Source organism: Lissotriton vulgaris, chromosome 10 (assembly GCF_964263255.1).
Source record: "Lissotriton vulgaris chromosome 10, aLisVul1.2, whole genome shotgun sequence".
Classification (NCBI taxonomy): Eukaryota; Metazoa; Chordata; class Amphibia; order Caudata; family Salamandridae; genus Lissotriton; species Lissotriton vulgaris.
In genome coordinates, this window is record NC_141698.1 from 236,508,846 (window position 1) to 236,527,165 (window position 18,320).

Consider the following 18,320-nt stretch of genomic DNA (forward strand, 5'->3'; position numbering starts at 1 on the left):
TAGCATGCAGGATGAAGCCAGCCAGTGAGGAAGGTGGGCCGGGCTTCAACTCAGCCTCAGAGAGCTTTGGAATCTGTATTGATTCCAAGAAGCTCTCGTATGACGAGAGCAGCGCATGCACGCTGCTTTCGCCATTTGAGACCTAAAAAGGCACACAAACTGCAGCGCTCTTTAAACAAAGCCTGCAGTAAGTCCAGAAGCACAACGTGTGCTTTCAAAATCATTAATATATATTGGGGATTCTGAAAGCACTAGTCGTGCTTCTGGAATTTCTGCGTGCCTTTTCGTAATAGAGCGCAACTGCGGAGCAAATTGTCTGCTTTTTTTTAAAGCATTTAGGTGAATTGCAGCGCCCGTTATGCTTCAACAGGGCGCTGAGATTATCATGAATTCTTGTCTCTCAGGGGATGTGCTGTGCGCATGCGCGCTTCAAAGAAGATGCTGTGCGCTCGGAGTGACATTGGGGTGTGCGCAGCTTACAGGGAACAGTGCTCAGGACACCCTAGAGTATTTCAAAACTAGGATCCCACCCAATACCCAAAGAGCTCCCTTGGCCACCAAGTTGAGAGCCTGTCCACATACACTAAGATAGGACAGGACTCTGATGAAGCATGCCATAAGGAATCCCAGTGGATAAGAGTCCTTTTAACATCCTGAGGTGATCCACTTGGGTGGGTACAGAGAGAGAGTCTATGCACTGTAGGGGATACCACCTGTGTTTTTTGAGTGGTTAGACATTTGGGAAGATGAGCAAACCCCGTATCACGTCTCACCCCCTTCTTCTTGGAATATAGGCACAAAAATCCTGTCCAAAAGCTGGTGAACTGTTTTTTTTCTGGCCTGGGCTGGTCCTTCTGGATCAGGCAGGATTTATACCCTGGCTTGGGCGCTGAGTGAAAGTGACAGAAGTTGTTCCATTATTCACATTACCCGCCAGCTCGTTATTAAATATATATGAGTCTGTTGCAGCAGAGCGAAGCGAGAATGGACAAAGCGTTGCATTGTGCAGCGGCACCAAATTGAAACATAGTGCGTCCCAGCTAATGAAGAAGCGTGTGTGAGGCCGCGAGTGAGAGATCAAATCCTGGTGGGCCAGGCTAAAAGGAGACAAGGAGGGACTAAAAAGCCTCCTTTTCAATCCTGGGCCTGCGTTTTGCATGCAGGATGAAGCCAGCCAATGAGGAAGATGGGCCGGGCTTCAACTCCGCCTCGGAGAGCTTTGGAATCTGTATTGATTCCAAGAAGCTCTCGTATGAATAGAGCAGCACATGCGCACAGCTTTTGCCAGCCGAGACCTAAAAAGGCAAACAAACTGCACGCTCTTTAAACAAAGCCTGCAGAATGCCCAGCTTCTGGAATTTCTGCGTGCCTTTTCGACATTTGGGAAGATGAGCAAACCTTGTATCACTTCTCACTCCCTCCTTCTTGGAATATAGGCACAAAAATCCTGGCCTAAAGCTGGAGAACTGGCTGCTTTTAGGTAGATCAACCGTTCGGAAGCAGAGAACTCCTTTTGCCCTTACACATCAGCTGGAGCCTAGGCAGTTTTATAGTCCAAGTTGTCGATTCGATCGAATGGCATCACATAACTTCAGGGTACATCATTCGCCAGGTATGGCTACTATATGCTGCCCCAACTGCTCAGATTAGAATGGGCGGTCTGCTCCCTGAACTGTTTGCTATTAATCGAAGCACTCACCAAGGGTGCCCCCTCTCCCCCATACTCTATGCACTTGCTAAAGAACTCGCCTTGCAACTTATTCATCTCATATGCAGACAACATCACACTTTATTTGAAAGACCCAGGCGGAACCTCAGCCCTGTTAAGCTGAAATGTACTCAGTTCCAGGCAGCTGCGATTAATTGAAACAAATCCACAATATTCCAGCTGATGCTGAACACACTACCCTGCTAGCTGGACTTTCCATTGACCTGGACTACCACCTTATGAGCGGGGTGGTTTAGCTGTCCCTGACCTTGAACTCTACTCTAAGTGCGTCCAAGCGCACTTAGGGCATTTCTGGCATTATCCTCTCCCATACATGGTGCACCTGCCAACTGAACATGGCGCTTACCCGAATCCAATGACATAGCTGTGGGGACAGAACCCAAGCTGCAACGGAATGGAGATCAACACAGCAACATATATGCATGCAGCATGGAATAACATTTGTAGTAGACAGCTCTCCAATAGGATATTCCCCTAAACAAGCCATGAATCAGTACCTGTTACACTCATTCACTTGCAATGCAAGTACTCTCCGACAATTGCACATATGGGGTTTGGATACGATGGGTGATATATTCCTGTCAAGTTGGTTTCTAGAGTGCATGGCTTTCACACAAGAAACCCCAGAGTGAAAAATAAAAACATTATTTCTACTTGCACCACAGTGAAATGCTTGTTGACAAACTATAAGGAGGGGTATACCCCTCCATCCAAGCTGAAACCCCCATGCCGAACCTCAAGGCGAGAGCACAGTGGGAGATGGTTCTGGGAAGGGACCTTTCAGACTGAGTGGGTCTAATACCGTACCCAGATTGAAGAACTGTCACCCAACGGCAGACTGCAACTTATTCATTTTAAATACATCCAGCACGCTTATCGCTCCCCTCACATCATATTTCTGAACAAACTTAAAGAGCACTTCCGCTGTGCTAGATGCAGAATCCTGTATGTGGATTTCTTACACCTGGTGTGGTGGTGCCAGAATACTGCCAATAAGTGGGTGTGATACTGTCGACTATGATAGACGATGTGGTAGAGTTAGCCCCAATAATGGCATTACTGGGATATACCAAAAAATGTCCTGAGCTCTGTGAGGCGGTAAACTTGCTGGCACTCCTGCTGATGAAGAGACTGGAATCCTGTGTGTGGAGAGAAGACAGCAGACCCAGAGTACAAGACTGATTGCAAAGACATTGTGTACTGTAATGATCAATTGGAACTCTACAACACTATGATGGCACAGACCCAGTGACCTAAGAATATATGCAGGGCCACTGGAATGAAGCAGCATAGAAGGGACAAATTATGCGGCAGGGTGGAGTAAATTATGTGGCGAGAAAAGGTAAATTATGCGGCGAATTGCAGCACTTCACTATTTTAAATTGTTTACATTTGTTACACTACTGTCTGTGCCTCATCTCGTTAGTACCAGTTTAACACCCACTATTAGCAATAAGCAACAGAAAGGAGGTCAGTCAACATTTACCTTCTATTGCGCGGCAACAGGTGTTGCTGAATTTTTAGTAACATTTGAACCATTTGAGAATTTGAGCTAGAAACATTTGTGTTGAAATCTACAGATTATGGGGCAAATGCGGAAAATCTATAATTATGCGAAAAACAACAAAGCCGCACAATCACATAATTCCAGTAGCCCTCTGCAGGCCGTCCTCCTAAATCAAGACACTTTGGATCCCGAAATGGAATGAGTGAGAAGGTCTGGTGCAAATAAAGATATATCTGTATGAGGTGACATACTGCAGCAGTGGAAAATGGAATTCAATGGCCCATAGGAGATACTATGGAAAATGTTGCCCTATGCCGGGGTGGGAGTGTGGTTTGCACTGGGTCACATCAGGGGAACAACTGTATCACATGATCCCTATGTGTTGGATGATTATGCTGATGTTATGTATGGAGTGGTGTAGTTCAGATATCACTGGCATGTGTTTCAATAAATAGCACTATTTTTAACGTATTAGTAATTTGTTCAGCAAATTTCCCATTTGGAGTGGGTTGTAGTCTCACAGTGATGGTGGCTTGATACGATCAGCAGACTAGCACCGCCCATATGATAACCTTTAAATAAAGTAAACCTTTTTATGCAGCAAGTTTTTCTTAAAGGAAACAGTATTGTGTTTAAAAAGAAAAGTTTACTTTTTTAAGGAAAAGTGGAATAATGCAGTGAAAGTAAATAAGGAAAGTTTGTAGTGGAAGCAAGTATGAATGAAACAAGGTGGAGAATGGTTAGAATACAACAGATTTAAATGAAGCACATTCATATGTGCAGTTCTCACAAATTGCATGCAAATTATATTGAAGATATACAACTATCATAGGTGCAGCTAGTAAGTAACCACACTCTAAATAATTACATAAAGTAGGTAGCTGAGGTATAAGGTGTATACAAGCACCTGTGGGTTGCTCAGATGAAGTGTTGGTTCTGCCACCCACTGGACAGGGAGGATGGCAAACTAGTTGAATGAAATGAAGACTTGCTTTTTCACAATCTTTCTGACTTTCTTTTTCTTGCACCGTTTTAGCCCCAAATTCAATGTAATCCTTTCATGTCCATCTTTTTCTCACTCTCTACCTCTGTATTTTCTTTCTCACGCAATAAACAATGAGCTAATTCTATGCCAGGACCGGAGGCTTCAGATTATGCTTTTGTACCTTCTCCGCTGTTTTTTTCACAAAAGTCACAGCAGCCAAAAATACACAAATAACAACAGCCCTATCCCAGAACAAAGGGTATGGGCAAACAGATGAGAAATTTTTGTTAATCAACTACAACGCCCATGAATATCATTAGGCAGTCCTCAACATAGTCATTTCTCAGTATCCACTGCGGCTAGATAGGACATCCCCTTCATGACCACCTCCTCTTTCTTCGCTGCTTCGCAGCCAGTTAAGTGGTTTTTCTTCCTCTCTCCTCATTTTCCTTCAATGGTTGGGGTTTGTTGGATTTAAAGTTAATTGATTTTCGTGTATTCATTATTGTGGGGTTTACTTTGACGCTCCGTTTTCTTAACAGAGCCCTTTCTGGTCGCGGGAACTTTTTTATGTTCCTACGTGACTTTGCCCGTTATTCGGCTGCTAGGGGGTGCTGGTGCGTCTTGTTCTCCTCGGCGCGATTTCCGCCAGGGAATTGCGCTGAGGAGACCGTTTCTGCGGAGCCTTCCCCTGTCGCCTCACCCAGACGCTCGAATTAGAGTCTGTATTGCCCCACAATTGTTTCAAACGCCCCGGTGGGGGTCTGTATTGCGGCCTGACCGTGTTGCCGCCTGCGGGCGTATGAGGGCACTCTGAGCCGATTGCTTCCAATCATTAGACCTAGCGCGCGGGGAGGTGACGAAGGCCCGGTCCTGTTAGGAGGGCCTGCGCGCTAGTGGGCAGAGTGCCCCCTATTATTCCCGGTTACACTGGGCACTACATGATGGCAGTTTCGCTCTGCCCCAAAATTCCTGCACTGGCTATAGCCGGCATCCCTGTTGATTCGAGACCCCTTGGATTCCTACATTGGATTTGGCACTGGGTGCCAGATGAAGATGGGGGACGAGTATTACGAAGAGGAATCGCAGGGCTATCTTAATGACAATGAGTTCTACCAGGCTGTGGATAGCTCGATTTACAGATGCGTCACAGAAATCATAGGTCCTATGGAGGAGCGCATCTCGGCACGCATTATTCAGGAGTGCGAGAGGGTGACTCAAGCACACTTAGGAGCTTCTGCTGGTCCAACAACACCTACGGGGTCTACCCCCCCAGCCCCTAAGAGACCCTGTAAGGAGGGGGTGTCGAATGGGACATGAGGCGTGGACAAGGACGCCTTTGAGAGGTTGCGTGACGCATTCCTGGCCAAGGCGACAGATCCTGCCCCTGCGTCCTCACCGGCCCCGGGCCCTTGGGGCTCCGCAGAGTCAGCTCCTTTGTCTCCTGGACCGACCTCCCCGGTGGACACAGATGATGATGAGGATGGGTCGGAGCGTTCTTGGCGGCCTTCGAGCTCTGCCGCCGAGCTTCCACGGGACGATTCGGGTATGCTGGACCCGGATGAGATAATGCATCCGCGGTCCGCGGCCTGGTCCCCTGGGGAGAAGGTGGCAAAGTTTGTCGCTGGCCGCCTCTGCAAGCCCTTGGAAAAGGAGGAGAGGAGTTGCTTGCGTGGGGAATGCCCCAGACCCATGCTGGAAGGGAAGGTTGCCCAGACCCCGGAGTTGGATCCGAAGATTGCCACGTTTTTGGCAAAATTTGGCAAAAATCTTGGCATTGACCGCTCATGGCGTTCATGCCAAGATAAGCTCTTGGAAGCCATAGGTCCCATTACCAAGATCTTAGACATGGCGGAGGAGGCCAAGGAGTCCGGGACGGCCATCTCCCCTGAGGTCATCTCCAACTGGGCGCAAAGAGTTGTGGTGTTCCTAGGGAATGCGAATTGCGCTCTCTCTACAGAGCGGAGGAGATCCCTCTTAATTAAATTAGATCCTAAGCTGGGGGATCTGGCCTCTTCTGAGGCGGGGGCTGTTGCCCAGGGTGGTCTCTTTGGAGAATCATTTATAAAGGAACTGGGGAAGTTCGTTAATACATTCACGTCCCTGGATAGGGCCCAGTCGAGTATTAAGAAGGTGTTCCATCAACGTTTCTCCAGGGGGGACGGTCGCGGAGGGGGCTGCGCGACCGGCAGTGGTGATCAACAGGCCACCAACAGGAATCAAGGCCCCAGAAGAGGACAATATACCTCATCAGAGAACTACAACACCTTCTACCCCACCAAAGGACAACGCTTCCGTGGACGAGGTGGCTTCAAGAATGCTGCAAGGAACACCTCCAATGGAGAGTGTTATACCTGCGGACCAAGTCCGGGTGGGGGGGGGGGGGGGACGGTTGGCTTCGGTTCCAGATGCCTGGGCCGCTATCACAGCAGACGCATGGGTTTTACAAACCATAAGGGGTTTTCATGTAGAGTTTTACGATCAGCCCCGCCAGGGCAGACCGCCCCCTCCTATCGTTTTCTCTTGTGTGGACGCTCGTTTGATCGACAAAGAGGTTTCAGACCTGCTTCGCAAGGGCGCCATTTGCCGCTCGGTTCAACACCCGGCTGGGTTTCTGAGCAACCTGTTCCTAGTGGACAAAACGGATGGGGGGAAGCGCCCGGTAATCAATCTCAAAGAGTTCAACGGATTGTTGATCTACCGGCACTTCAAGATGGAAGGTATCCATCTTTTACAAGATGTTTTGCTTCCCAACGATTGGATGGTGCGGTTGGACCTCAAAGACGCTTATTTGGTGGTCCCAATTCACCCACCGCACCGGCGTTTCCTGCAGTTCCGGTGGAGAGGTCGAGTGTTCGAGTTTACTGCCCTTCCATTCGGTCTTTCCTCGGCCCCTTGGTGCTTCACCATGCTCCTCAGGCCGGTAGTGGAATTCTTGCGGAGCCAAGGTATCCGGATGATAGTCTATCTGGACGACATCCTGTTGATGGCGCAGTGCCCGGTACAATTGGACATTCAACTTCGCCAGACGATATCCTTACTCCAGGATCTGGGGTTTGTCATCAACAGCGGGAAGTCTGTACTGGTCCCATCCCAGTCAGTGGTGTTCCTCGGGTTTACCGTGGATTCAGTGCGATGCACTCTGAGCCTTCCCTCCAAGAAGCTAGGGAAGATTCCCCACATCCTGAGGCAGACGATCTCTCGATCGCATACCTCCCTCCGTCAGATTGCCCGGGTAGTAGGTCTGCTCCCTTCCTCCATCCAGGCAATCTTTCCGGGGCCCCTGCATTACCGCGCCCTGCAGCGCCTCAAGGCGCATCACCTTCGTCGCGGTCTGTCGTACGATCAGGTGGTTCCCCTGTCAGACGAGGTTAGGGAAGAGATGAATTGGTGGCTGACTCATATGGAGGCCTGGAATGGCTGAGCGATTTTCGGTCCTGTCCCCGACCTGGTGATAGTCAGACGCCAGCCGAGCTGGTTGGGGCGCCCACTGTGGAGAGTTTTCCACAGGCAGCGCCTGGTCGTCCGGGGAACAGGAACTTCATATAAACTGCCTGGAACTGTTGGCCGGGTCCTTCGCGGTTCGCTGCTGGACCAAGGACACGGTTCGGTCCTGCGTCTTGCTCCGCATGGATAATATCTCGGCTGTACGCTACGTCAACCATTTAGGAGGTCCTCGTTCCAAGGCTCTTTCGGATTTGGCGAAAGATTTTTGGAATTACGGCCTGGAACATCAAGTTTCAGTGACGGCGGAGTATTTGCCGGGTCAAGACAACCAGGTGGCGGACTGGCACTCTCGACATCTGCGGGACTCCAGCCAGTGGAAACTAGACCCACGGGTGTTCAGATGGCTGAGCAGCACCTGGGGCCCATTCTCGGTGGACCTTTTTGCGTCCCGCCTGGACTTCCAGCTCCCTCGTTTCTTCAGCTGGAGACCGGATCCCATGGCGGAAGCCACGGACGCTTTTCTCCAAGATTGGAGCGGGGAGAGGTCTTACGGCTTTCCCCCGTTCTCAATGATCCTGAGGGCGGTGGCCCATCTTCGCCGCCAGCAAGCGGACGTAGTTTTGATAACTCCATGGTGGAGGTCACAAGTCTGGTTTCCGGTTCTTCTGGAACTTTCTTGGGATTCTCCAATCCTACTCCCCCGGTTTCCGCGGCTTCTTCTCAGCACGGACGGGGAACTCCATCACCTGCTCACTCAGAGCTCGCTTCACCTCATGGCGTGGAGGCTTTCGGGCGACGTTGGTCGCTCCCGGGCCTTTTGAGACCAGCTGAGAGCTTCCGCTCGAAGGCCTGGGCAGGCAGCACGACGAAACGTTATCGCTCTGCCTGGAATAGATGGTCACGTTGGTGTCTTCGACGGGACCTGGATCCCGTGGTCGCAGGCGTCGTTCCTGCGTTAAATTACTTGGCAGAGTCAGCTTCGGCTGGCCTGGCCTACCGCACTAATAATGCGATGCGGTCGGCGATTTCGGCGGGCCATCAACCGGTGGCGGGAGTCCCACTTGGAGAACATCCTTTCGTGTGTCGCCTCCTGCGAGGGGTTCGACTTTCCCTGCCTCCAGAGCCGCGTTATTCGGTTCTTTGGGATGTTAACCTGGTTCTCAACCTTTTTTTGTCATGGCCTCCGAATAAGTATCTGTCCTTGAAAGAACTTTCAGCAAAGTTGGCTATGCTTCTGGTTTCATGCAGGCGAGTGTCGGATGTGCTCGCCTTGGATGTCGCGGCGAGTTTTTTCCCCTGATGGGGTGATTTTCACGTTGGGGCGTCGCACAAAGTGTGCTTCAAGGACGATTTCCTACCCATACTTCGTGGACACTCCCAAGTTGTGCGTGGTACAGTGTTTGAAAGCTTATGAGAAGTTAACATTGGAACTTAACCTCCGGGTGAACGACAGCTGCTAATCGCGCTGCGCAAGCCGCACAAGGCTGTCTCTTCTCCCACCATTGCCAGATGGGTTCGGTGGGTAATGCAGGAAGCAGGCATTGACACGAAACAGTTCGGTGCTCATTCAGCTAGAGGGGCCATGGCCTCGAAGGCTTTCTCTTTAGGTGCCAGATTGGAGGATTTGATGCGAGCTGCAGATTGGTCTTCGGACTCCACCTTTAAAAGGTTTTACTTCAAACCAGTGATTGATATTGCTCATTTGGTGGTGAGTAAGCTTTGAACTAGCATAATCTGAAGCCTCCGGTCCTGACATAGAATCGAAATTTGCCTAGCAGCGTAACGGTAAGTTTCAATTCTATTAAGGACACGGAGGCGAGGATTATCTCTCCCGGACTTCCTGGGGAGTTTTTTCCCCACCCGTATGGCAGTAAGTACTTAGGTTTTCCAAATCTGTGGTTCTGATAGCTGTGCATAATGCATTATATGTTTATGGTACATTGACAGTTTTTCCCTTTCACTGCTGACGCTGTGATATCTTTTATAGGAAATGATGGCGCCAAGCAGGACCAATAAGAACATAGCGTGACTCGCGCGAAGAAAGAGGAAGTGGTCATGAAGGGGACGTCCTATCCAGCCGCAGTGGATACTGAGAAAGGACTATGTTGAGGACTGCCTAATGATATTCATGAGAGTTGTAGTTGATGAACAAAAATTTCTCATCTGTTTGCCCATACCCTTGTTCTGTGAAAGGGCTGTTATTTGTATATTTTTGGCTGCTGTGACTTTTGTGAATAAAACAGCGGAGAAGGTACAAAAGCATAATCTGAAGCCTCTGTGTCCTTAATAGAATTGAAACTTACCGTTACACTGCTAGGCAAATTTCGATTCTCCTCTAACTTTCGATTGTTTACATTGACACAATCTGGAGCTCTGCCTAATCTTCTTTTCAATTTCTAACACCCTTTAGCTCTCATTAAGACAACCCTCAAAAATTGCCGTAAACTGTATATTCAATGAATGCAACGTTTTACAGTCTGTGCAGACTCATATCAGTGACTCTTTAAAGATGTGTTTATTACAGGAATTGTTCCGGAAGCAAGTGTCTTCTTGGATCAGTGACCGCAGGAAGTACTTTTAAGCAGGGGATCAGATTAGGTTTGCAGAATGTAGGTTATTCTATGACGTGTTGTGTTCACATGTCACTTTGGGATTCAGAGTTGAAAATGATCATAGCAATGAAGATTTTTGTCTGTATAAACATTTATGGTACTGGTTTCATAAAGGGTGGACAAAAGGAAATAAAAACTACTTAAAGCTGAGCCCTTTTGGAATTGACGGAGTTGTTTGGAGACTCCACTTGTTAAGTTAAGTGGGGGGGATTTTTGGGACATTCTATACTGTCATCTGCAGGGGCACTAGCTTCCTCATGCACTTGGGGTCCCATTGCTGGATGGATTCTCCAGCGTAAAAGGAGTACAGCTTTCTGATCGAGTCCATCCCTGTCCTGCGTGATAGTGACCGGTGTGACAGCATTAGGCATGTAAGCAACAGGACTAGTTGCAGTATTTGTGGTTTTAGCAGGATTGCCAGAAGTAGTCTTTCCTTCATTGAGGGTTCTATTATCAAGCTCCTTAACAGCAAGCGCAGACACAGCAGAGGTCAGTAAAGCTGGCCGTGTTACAGTATGACTACTTGCTACAGATGTGGATGTGGCAGATGTCATTGAAAAGGTGGTTGTGGAAGGTGTGGTCAAAGTAGACTGACAGACAGTTGTCTTTCCCTCAATGAGCAAGGTAGCATCACACTGCATTGCAGCAGGCCTGGCTGCTTCCGACATAGTTACTGTAGGCATATCTTCACAAAGCATGTCCCTGGGTGAGGCTACATTGGGAATCAAATCGTTAAGCCCTAATGAAGTAGTCATCATATTAGGTTTGATTAAATCAGGTTTGGAGACAGCAGGCATGACTACAGCATGCTTTCCTTGAATGAGCATGTTCTCACCAATTTCTTCTAGTGTATTCTTCACTGAAGTAAGTTTGGTCAATGTGGGTATGGACATAGTTGAATTGGTTGCTTTACATGTGGTAAGAGCAGAATCGGTCATAGGTTTCTCTGTAGTGGGACTTCTCTCAATCAGTGCACTATCAGCCGACTCCATTGAAACAGGCTTGTTAACAGGACTTACCGTCACTTCAGATGGGGTTGAATGAGTCTTAGCTGTAGTTGACATAGTTACAGCTGGTGTTATTATAGGACATGTGGTCACAGCAGGTTCATCTGTTCCAGACATTCCAACTATGAAGGTGGGATCAGCAAGCACTTTCAAAACAGTCTTGGCTGAAGCAGGCATGGAGGAAGCAGCTGTGTTTGCAACAAGCTTGGGGTTATCAGGATTAGTTGCTGGAAACTGTATCATGGAAGCTATACCTGGAGCAGGTTGAGATGAAGATGTTGTGGTTTCAGCAGGTTTCCTTCTTTCAGGTTCAGTTGGAGCATACATTTCTTCAATGTGCAGGGTACCAGAAAGCTGTTTTTCAGCAATCTTAGTCTCAGTAAGTATGTTTGCTCTAATCATAGCCTCTAAAAGTGGGTCAGCATGCTTGACCATAATAGGCACAGTATCATTAAGCTCTGTTACAAAAGGCATGCTCACAACAGAGTTTGTCTCTGCATGCATGTCCACACTGTGCCTGTCGGCAGGCTTGGATGTTGTGCATATTGTATCATTGAGCTCCGTCAGAGAATCTTTGTTTGCAGCATAAAGAGTTTCAGAAGAGGTGGCTGTTGCAGATATGGTATTTGCAGGGGTGGGTACATAATGTGGTGTCACAGAAGGCATGTTTGCAGCAGGAATGACTGCAGCAGGCACATTCGTAGCAGGGGAATCAGCATAAAGCTGCACACCATGTTTCGCCACATTGGGGCTGGCACGATTAGTCTCGGTCCTAGCAGGTGTGTGTACTATAGGCTTGTTAGCATCGAGGGTGGTGACAGGTGGTGCAATCCCAGCAGGGGTTACCAGGCTCCTGATTTTGTCAGTACAAACATTTCTGTGAATTTCATTTTCAAACCTTGTGCTAAATGTCTGATCACACTTCGGACATGGTTTAAGTTTTTTCGCTGTGTGCCATATGGTCCGGTGCCTACCCAACATAGACTTATACCTGAAGCCCATTGAACAGTCGACACACCAATAGGCTCCCTTGGTTAAGGAAGATTCACATAATGGTGGCAGGGCTTCTTGGTGGTGAATTCCAGAGATATTAGGATTGTAGCAGACTGCCGAAGCATCCGGCATGGCAACAGATAGTGTAGGAACCAAGAGAACAAAACCATCGACAGGAGAGCTCGCTACAGCAACCGTGCCTGAAGAAGACAAGGCTGTAGCAGGCTGGCCCGCAGCAGGCATGCTCGCATTGAGAACAGAATCAGCAAACTGTGTCACAGAAGGCATGGTAACAGTAGATGTGGTCGGAGCAGGCAATGTAATTGAGGGGCCAATCACAGAAGCAGGGTCACAAAGCCTTTCCATGTGAGTTTTGCAATGCTCATCTAAGTCAAGCTTTGTAAGAAAGGACTTCTCACAGCATTCATATGGCTTCTGCAATGAAGTACTAGGACAACACCTCAGATGTTCAATAAACAAAGCTTCACACTTGAAGTCCAGCATGCAGAGATCACAACAAAAGGATCTTTCAGCAGATTCGATCCCGCAAAGACCAGATGGGGTTTCTTCATGTTTACACCCATTGTCGTTACAACCATTGGCGACATGGGTCTTCAGATGATCCACGAGATTGCTCATTTGGTGAAAACTATCTCCACATGTAGCACAAGTAACAGCAGCGGGTATAACTGCAGAATGAATTGCAGTTGAATCGGCTACTGCAGAAGGGGATTCGTCTTCAGATTTTGGCACAACAAGCACGCCTGCTGGTGGTGCAGTGTTAACAGACTCTGTGACAGCAGGTAAAACTGAAGAATGAGTTGTCACTGCAGGTAATGTTACTGCAGGTAATGTTACTGCAGGTAATGTTACTGCAGGTAATGTTGAAGCAGGCATATCGACAACAAGATCATCAGGTCTGTGGGTTCTGCTATGTTTTTCGAAGTCAAACTTTGAATGAAATGTCTCAACACAGTGCAAACATAGTTGTGGGCTCTTGGTCTCATGCCAAATCCTCTGATGTTCACTGAAGGTAGCCTTATCTTTCCAGCCCATCCCACAGTCAGCACACCAGAAGGACATCTCTGAAGTGGAAACCACACATGGCTGTGAAGGAGTTTCCTGGTTTGGTTTCACAGATGCATTAGGGGTGCAGATGACAGAGGTGGTGTTTGGGATGGTAAGAGGGGGAGTAGCAACAGTCTCAGGCATTGCAATAACTGGAAATTCTGGTTCAGAATGAGTCTTGAAGGTCTTGTCAGAAACAGGTGTTACCACAGAAAGTTTCCTCAAGTATGACTTTCTTGCAGTCCGCTTGGCAAAAGAAACTAGATTCATAGCAGAAGAAATAGAATCTGTAAACTTGTTCACCCGAGTCATCCCCATATTATGTGTAACACCATTTGAGATGGATGCAGCCAGTGTTGCTGCAGCAGGCATTTCTCCAGTTTGGTCATTTTGATTGGCAGGTAAGGAATTCTCTACACTTGTAGTTTGTTCCACACCAGGTTGCTTTCCTTGGCCTAAACAATGTATGTTTTTGTGGCCATATGGATATGTCCCCAGCTGAGGTATTGCAACTTTAGATATGGCTGCATCTGGTTTTCCAAGCCAAAGTATTGTCACTTGATGGGTAACTATAGTCGGTACAGAGGCAGTCAGAATGGTTATAGTAGGCATCTGTCCAGTCTTCTCACTCTGATGGACTGCCAAGGGATTCTTTAAGCTGGAAGTCTGGTCCAATCTCAGGTGCTCTATTTCGTCTAGATCTCTTTTGCTTGCTGTACAATTTGATTTCCCACAAGGGATTTTCTCATGGCTAGACAGCTGTGGCTTAGATTTGAAACTTTTCCCGCAAACTGAGCACACAAATGGCTTGTTCAAGGAGTGCCTTTTTTCGTGCCTGTAAAGGTAACGCTTCTGAGTAAAGCTTTTCCCACATTCTGCACAAGAACACACATTCTGTCCATTGTGGATTTTGAGATGGTTGTGGAGTTCCATCTCTGAAATGAAGCTTTCCCCACACTCTGCACACTGGTGGGACATCACTAGAGTGTGCAATCTCAGGTGAACTTTCAGAGCCTTTTTCAGAGCAAAGGTCTTCTTGCACTCCGTGCAAGGAAATCTACTGCCACCAGTATGGCTTTTTCTGTGACTTCTAAGAGTTTCCTTAAACCAATATTTCTTCCCGCAATCTGAACATGAAAATTGCTTCTCTTCCATGTGCATGGCCTGGTGACGTGTTAACTGATGACTGTATGCAAAGGTTCTTTCACACTTAAGGCACTTGAAAGCCTTTACTGCTGAATGGATTTTACAGTGCATGCTGAATGAACTATAATAGGCAAACCTTTTCTCACAATGGTCACACTGGAAAGGCTTCTCTCCTGTATGGGTTCTCTTGTGCTCCTGAAGTAAACCCCGCCATCTATAGGTTTTCCCACAATCTGCACACTTGTAAGGCATCTCTCCTGTGTGGATGCGCTTGTGCTTGGTCTGGGAAGACATGGTAGTAAATGTTTTCCCACAGTCATTACACTTGTAAGGACCGTGAGACTCGTTTCTATTTCTAGTATGTGTAGGGAGGTGTCTCCACAAGTCTCTTTTGCTTTTGAAGCACTTCGTACATTGGACGCAACTATAGTCGTTCTCCTTTGTGTGGAAGCGCTCGTGCACCAATCGTTTGATATCATGATTGAAGTGCATCCCACAAGTTGTACACTTAAACGATTTATCTCCTTCAATAGTGATATTAGAAGTGGTCTTAGGAAATGTTTCTTCCCCCAAGTGCCCCCTCTGCTCCAGAATCTCTGCTCTCAAGTGGTTGCTGATTTCCATGTGACTTTTCAGTGCAGAATCACTTTCAAAGAGTCTCCAACAACAACAACACTCAAATGTCTTCTGCCCAGTGTGTCGTAGCTCATGTTGCCAAAGAGAGTCTTTCCTTTTGAACCCCTCCCCACATTCTTCACAACTGTGCCATTGTTCTCCAGTGTGAACCTGCCCATGTGCTTGCAAGTTGCTCTCGCTTTTGAAGGTTTGTCCACAGGTCATGCATTTAAATGGCTTCTCAGCCTGAGCGCTGCACTGGTGGATGATGAGACTGGCCTCTCTCTGGAAAGTCCTTTTGCATTCAGCGCAAGAAAAGATGTCTTGAACAAGCCCTTTTAGCACTTTCTGCCCTTCAGCATGTTGTTTCAAATGCTTCTGCAGTAACCTTTCACAGTTGAAAACCTTCCAGCACTCCCTGCAGCTGAAGATTTTCTCTGTAGAGTGAATCCTCTCATGAACCTTTAGATTTTTGAAATACTTGAATGTTTGATTACAAATGTTACATGTGAAAGGGACATTCTCTTTCTTGTGCCAAGATGCTTTCCGGTGAATTTTTTGATGCAACTTTAATCTCTCTTCACTTGCAAAGCATTTACCACACTCACTACAGACATGAGACTTCTCAATGCTATGGGTACACCTCAAAGAATGTAGGCGAAACTTCGTCTTGAAATAATATTGTTTGCCACATTCCTGACAGGTGAACCTTGGTGGAGCATGGATTTTATTATGTGCAAGGAGGCAGCCATATTGTTTGAAATCCGCTCCACACACTTTACATTCAAAAGGTCTCTCAGTGGAGTGGATTCTAACGTGTTTCAACAGCACAGACTTGAATTTGAAACTTTTCCCACATTCTTCACAGGTATGTAAAGTTTTCTTTTTTTTCGGTTTCTCTTTTTTTGAACGGCTTGTTTTTGGTTCTTTTTTGCAGGCAACTGATGATCCTGTTTTAGCCAATTGTTTCTTAAAGCTTCTAAGTTTCATTGTAAGTGTGCAAGAGTCTTTTAGGCTCCCAACAGTTTTCTTTTTCAGAGGGGGCTCTATTCGGTATTGTGGCAGAATGTGCCAGTTAAGTTTGCGTTAACAATTCTCTGCTGTACACTAGTGTTTATTCAGGCTATCAGTCTAAATCTGTGAGGGACATGCATCACATATCCAAAATGCAAGGGTTTCAGTGGGGTTTTCAAGTTGTTTTAGGCAGGGAATGGATGAGTAGAAAATACTCCCCTCATAAATTTTCTATTGTGTAAAGTTTTTCATTACTTTTTAAAAACACTTCTCCGATACAGTTGATATACTTGGCACTTCCTGTGTAGGGTGTTTTTACTCTAAATGTTCTTGGTTCAGTTGCACAGGGGATGGAAGAGATCTCTGAATTTCCTGGAAAACTTTTCTGTAGTACTATGTTAGGTTCATACGTTTTCTCTTCCTCATGTGCAGGGTTTTCTCACACCATACTGAAGAATGTTCTCAACTCCCTGTAAGTTGTTCCCGCTGTAGAAAGTTTACATGTTCCTGACAGGTGCTATGAAGCTTTCTCTGCATTCACTGTCTTCATTTGGAGGCTATCTGTTCTGTAAATTTTTGATACAGAGAAAGATCGTGCTTCTTCCGGCTGAATTGCTTTTAAGTAAACATTGTCTGGACATTCTTCTTGATCAATTCTTCAGACAATGGGTCAGGCTCATCTGCAGAAATAAAGATCCTAAGTTACTTGAGTAGGAAATTTACATTTAATAACAACACTTTGTCATATACACAGCGCCACAAGCAGAGGATGGCATTAGCGGGAAGGAAACGCTATTTTTGTACAATAGAGATCGCAAATGTGGGTCAACTATTTTCTGCATAAGTTGTTTAATATAAATGCAGCAGCTACAGATAATGTATTAAAGTTATTTTTTTTCGTACAAAAGCACAGAGGTCACTGGATTTATTGGACTTTTGATATAAATACAGAATTCTCAGATTTACTAGGCTTCCGTTAGGTCTCTTCTACAGCGTAAAGATAATAATTGAAAATACTGACAAAGATTTGAAGCACTGTGGAACGAGCCTCGTGGTACATAGCCAAAAATAATAAATTACTGAGACAATTTATTAGTGTTGTGTACTTAGCAAAAGGTAGATTGTTCTTAAAAGCACACCCTGGCATGCTAACAAGTGTTTTTGTGTGGAGGCTAAGAGAAACACAACACTGTGCAGAGTAATGGAGGTTACTATTTATTTTTCAAAAGTGAACGCAGAAATATGGTTATGTTGTCACTGAAATTGCCACCAAACTATAACGTTTTAAACATACAAAATCCATTTCAGTTTCAACATAATGTTTTACACCCACAGAACCAATGAAATTCACCAGTTCTAGTTCACTCTGGTAACCATATCCTGTGCCTTAAGGTAACTATAACTTGTGCCCACAACATGTATAGTTTTCTCATCAATAATTTAATAGCACATTTTGCAATATTAATAATGCCGTCATAAAAGATGTCATGATTGATTATGTGGGGTATTAGCAGTGCATGACGATGGCTTGAGTTATAGTTACAGTAGGACAACTGCCACTGCATCGCTGCTAATGGTGGCAGCCAATCAGATCTCTTCAAGAGATCTATTGTATCAGCAAATCCTTTGCGGCATGAAATATAATTGCCCAAAAAACACTGAATGGATTTACCAGAAATCACAAAAAAAGCACTTTTTCTGGACCAAGATCTAGCTTTCTTCCAAATTTGCTGTAAATTAGTGGCTTAGGCTGTAGCGGTCTCTAAGGTTCCTAAGGGAAAATGAATGGGAAAAATGTGTTTTGAGACCACTCCCCCTTTTTTTCTCAGCCCCCCCTTTGACGGATCTCCTCCAAAACTTTCTATTTAGGAGCGGAGGAAAACATAGTTTTTTTAAGGTTAATGAAGCTTTGTCAAAGAGCACCAAAAAAATAAGCAAACAAAAAAATGCATTTCCTATGGAAGCATGATCCCAAATACAACTACCCAGTGGTGACCCTCTCCATAGTTAACACATATGTCAATTATTTGGGATCAACAGTGACCGCCACAGGGGAGTGATCCAATAGTATTCTTGGCAGGTGCAGTATCTTTATGGTCCAGGCCACCACACTACATTCCTAGTGTCAAATCCAAAAATCAATCCTTAATGAGGATTCATGTACAGTGGAGTAAAACATAAACTGTTGAGCTGTATG

The 18,320-nt window shown here is 46.2% G+C and overlaps 1 protein-coding gene across 1 annotated transcript in view; it reads right to left on the reverse strand.

The window, feature by feature from the left end:
• The window catches only part of LOC147685023 (uncharacterized), a 488,966-nt gene that overhangs the window by 141,469 nt on the left and 329,177 nt on the right, over positions 1-18,320 (reverse strand). The window contains 1 exon segment of the mRNA XM_086939749.1: positions 10,487-16,803. Coding sequence (XP_086795875.1) covers positions 10,487-16,099 — 5,613 coding nt within the window. The 5' untranslated portion in view covers positions 16,100-16,803.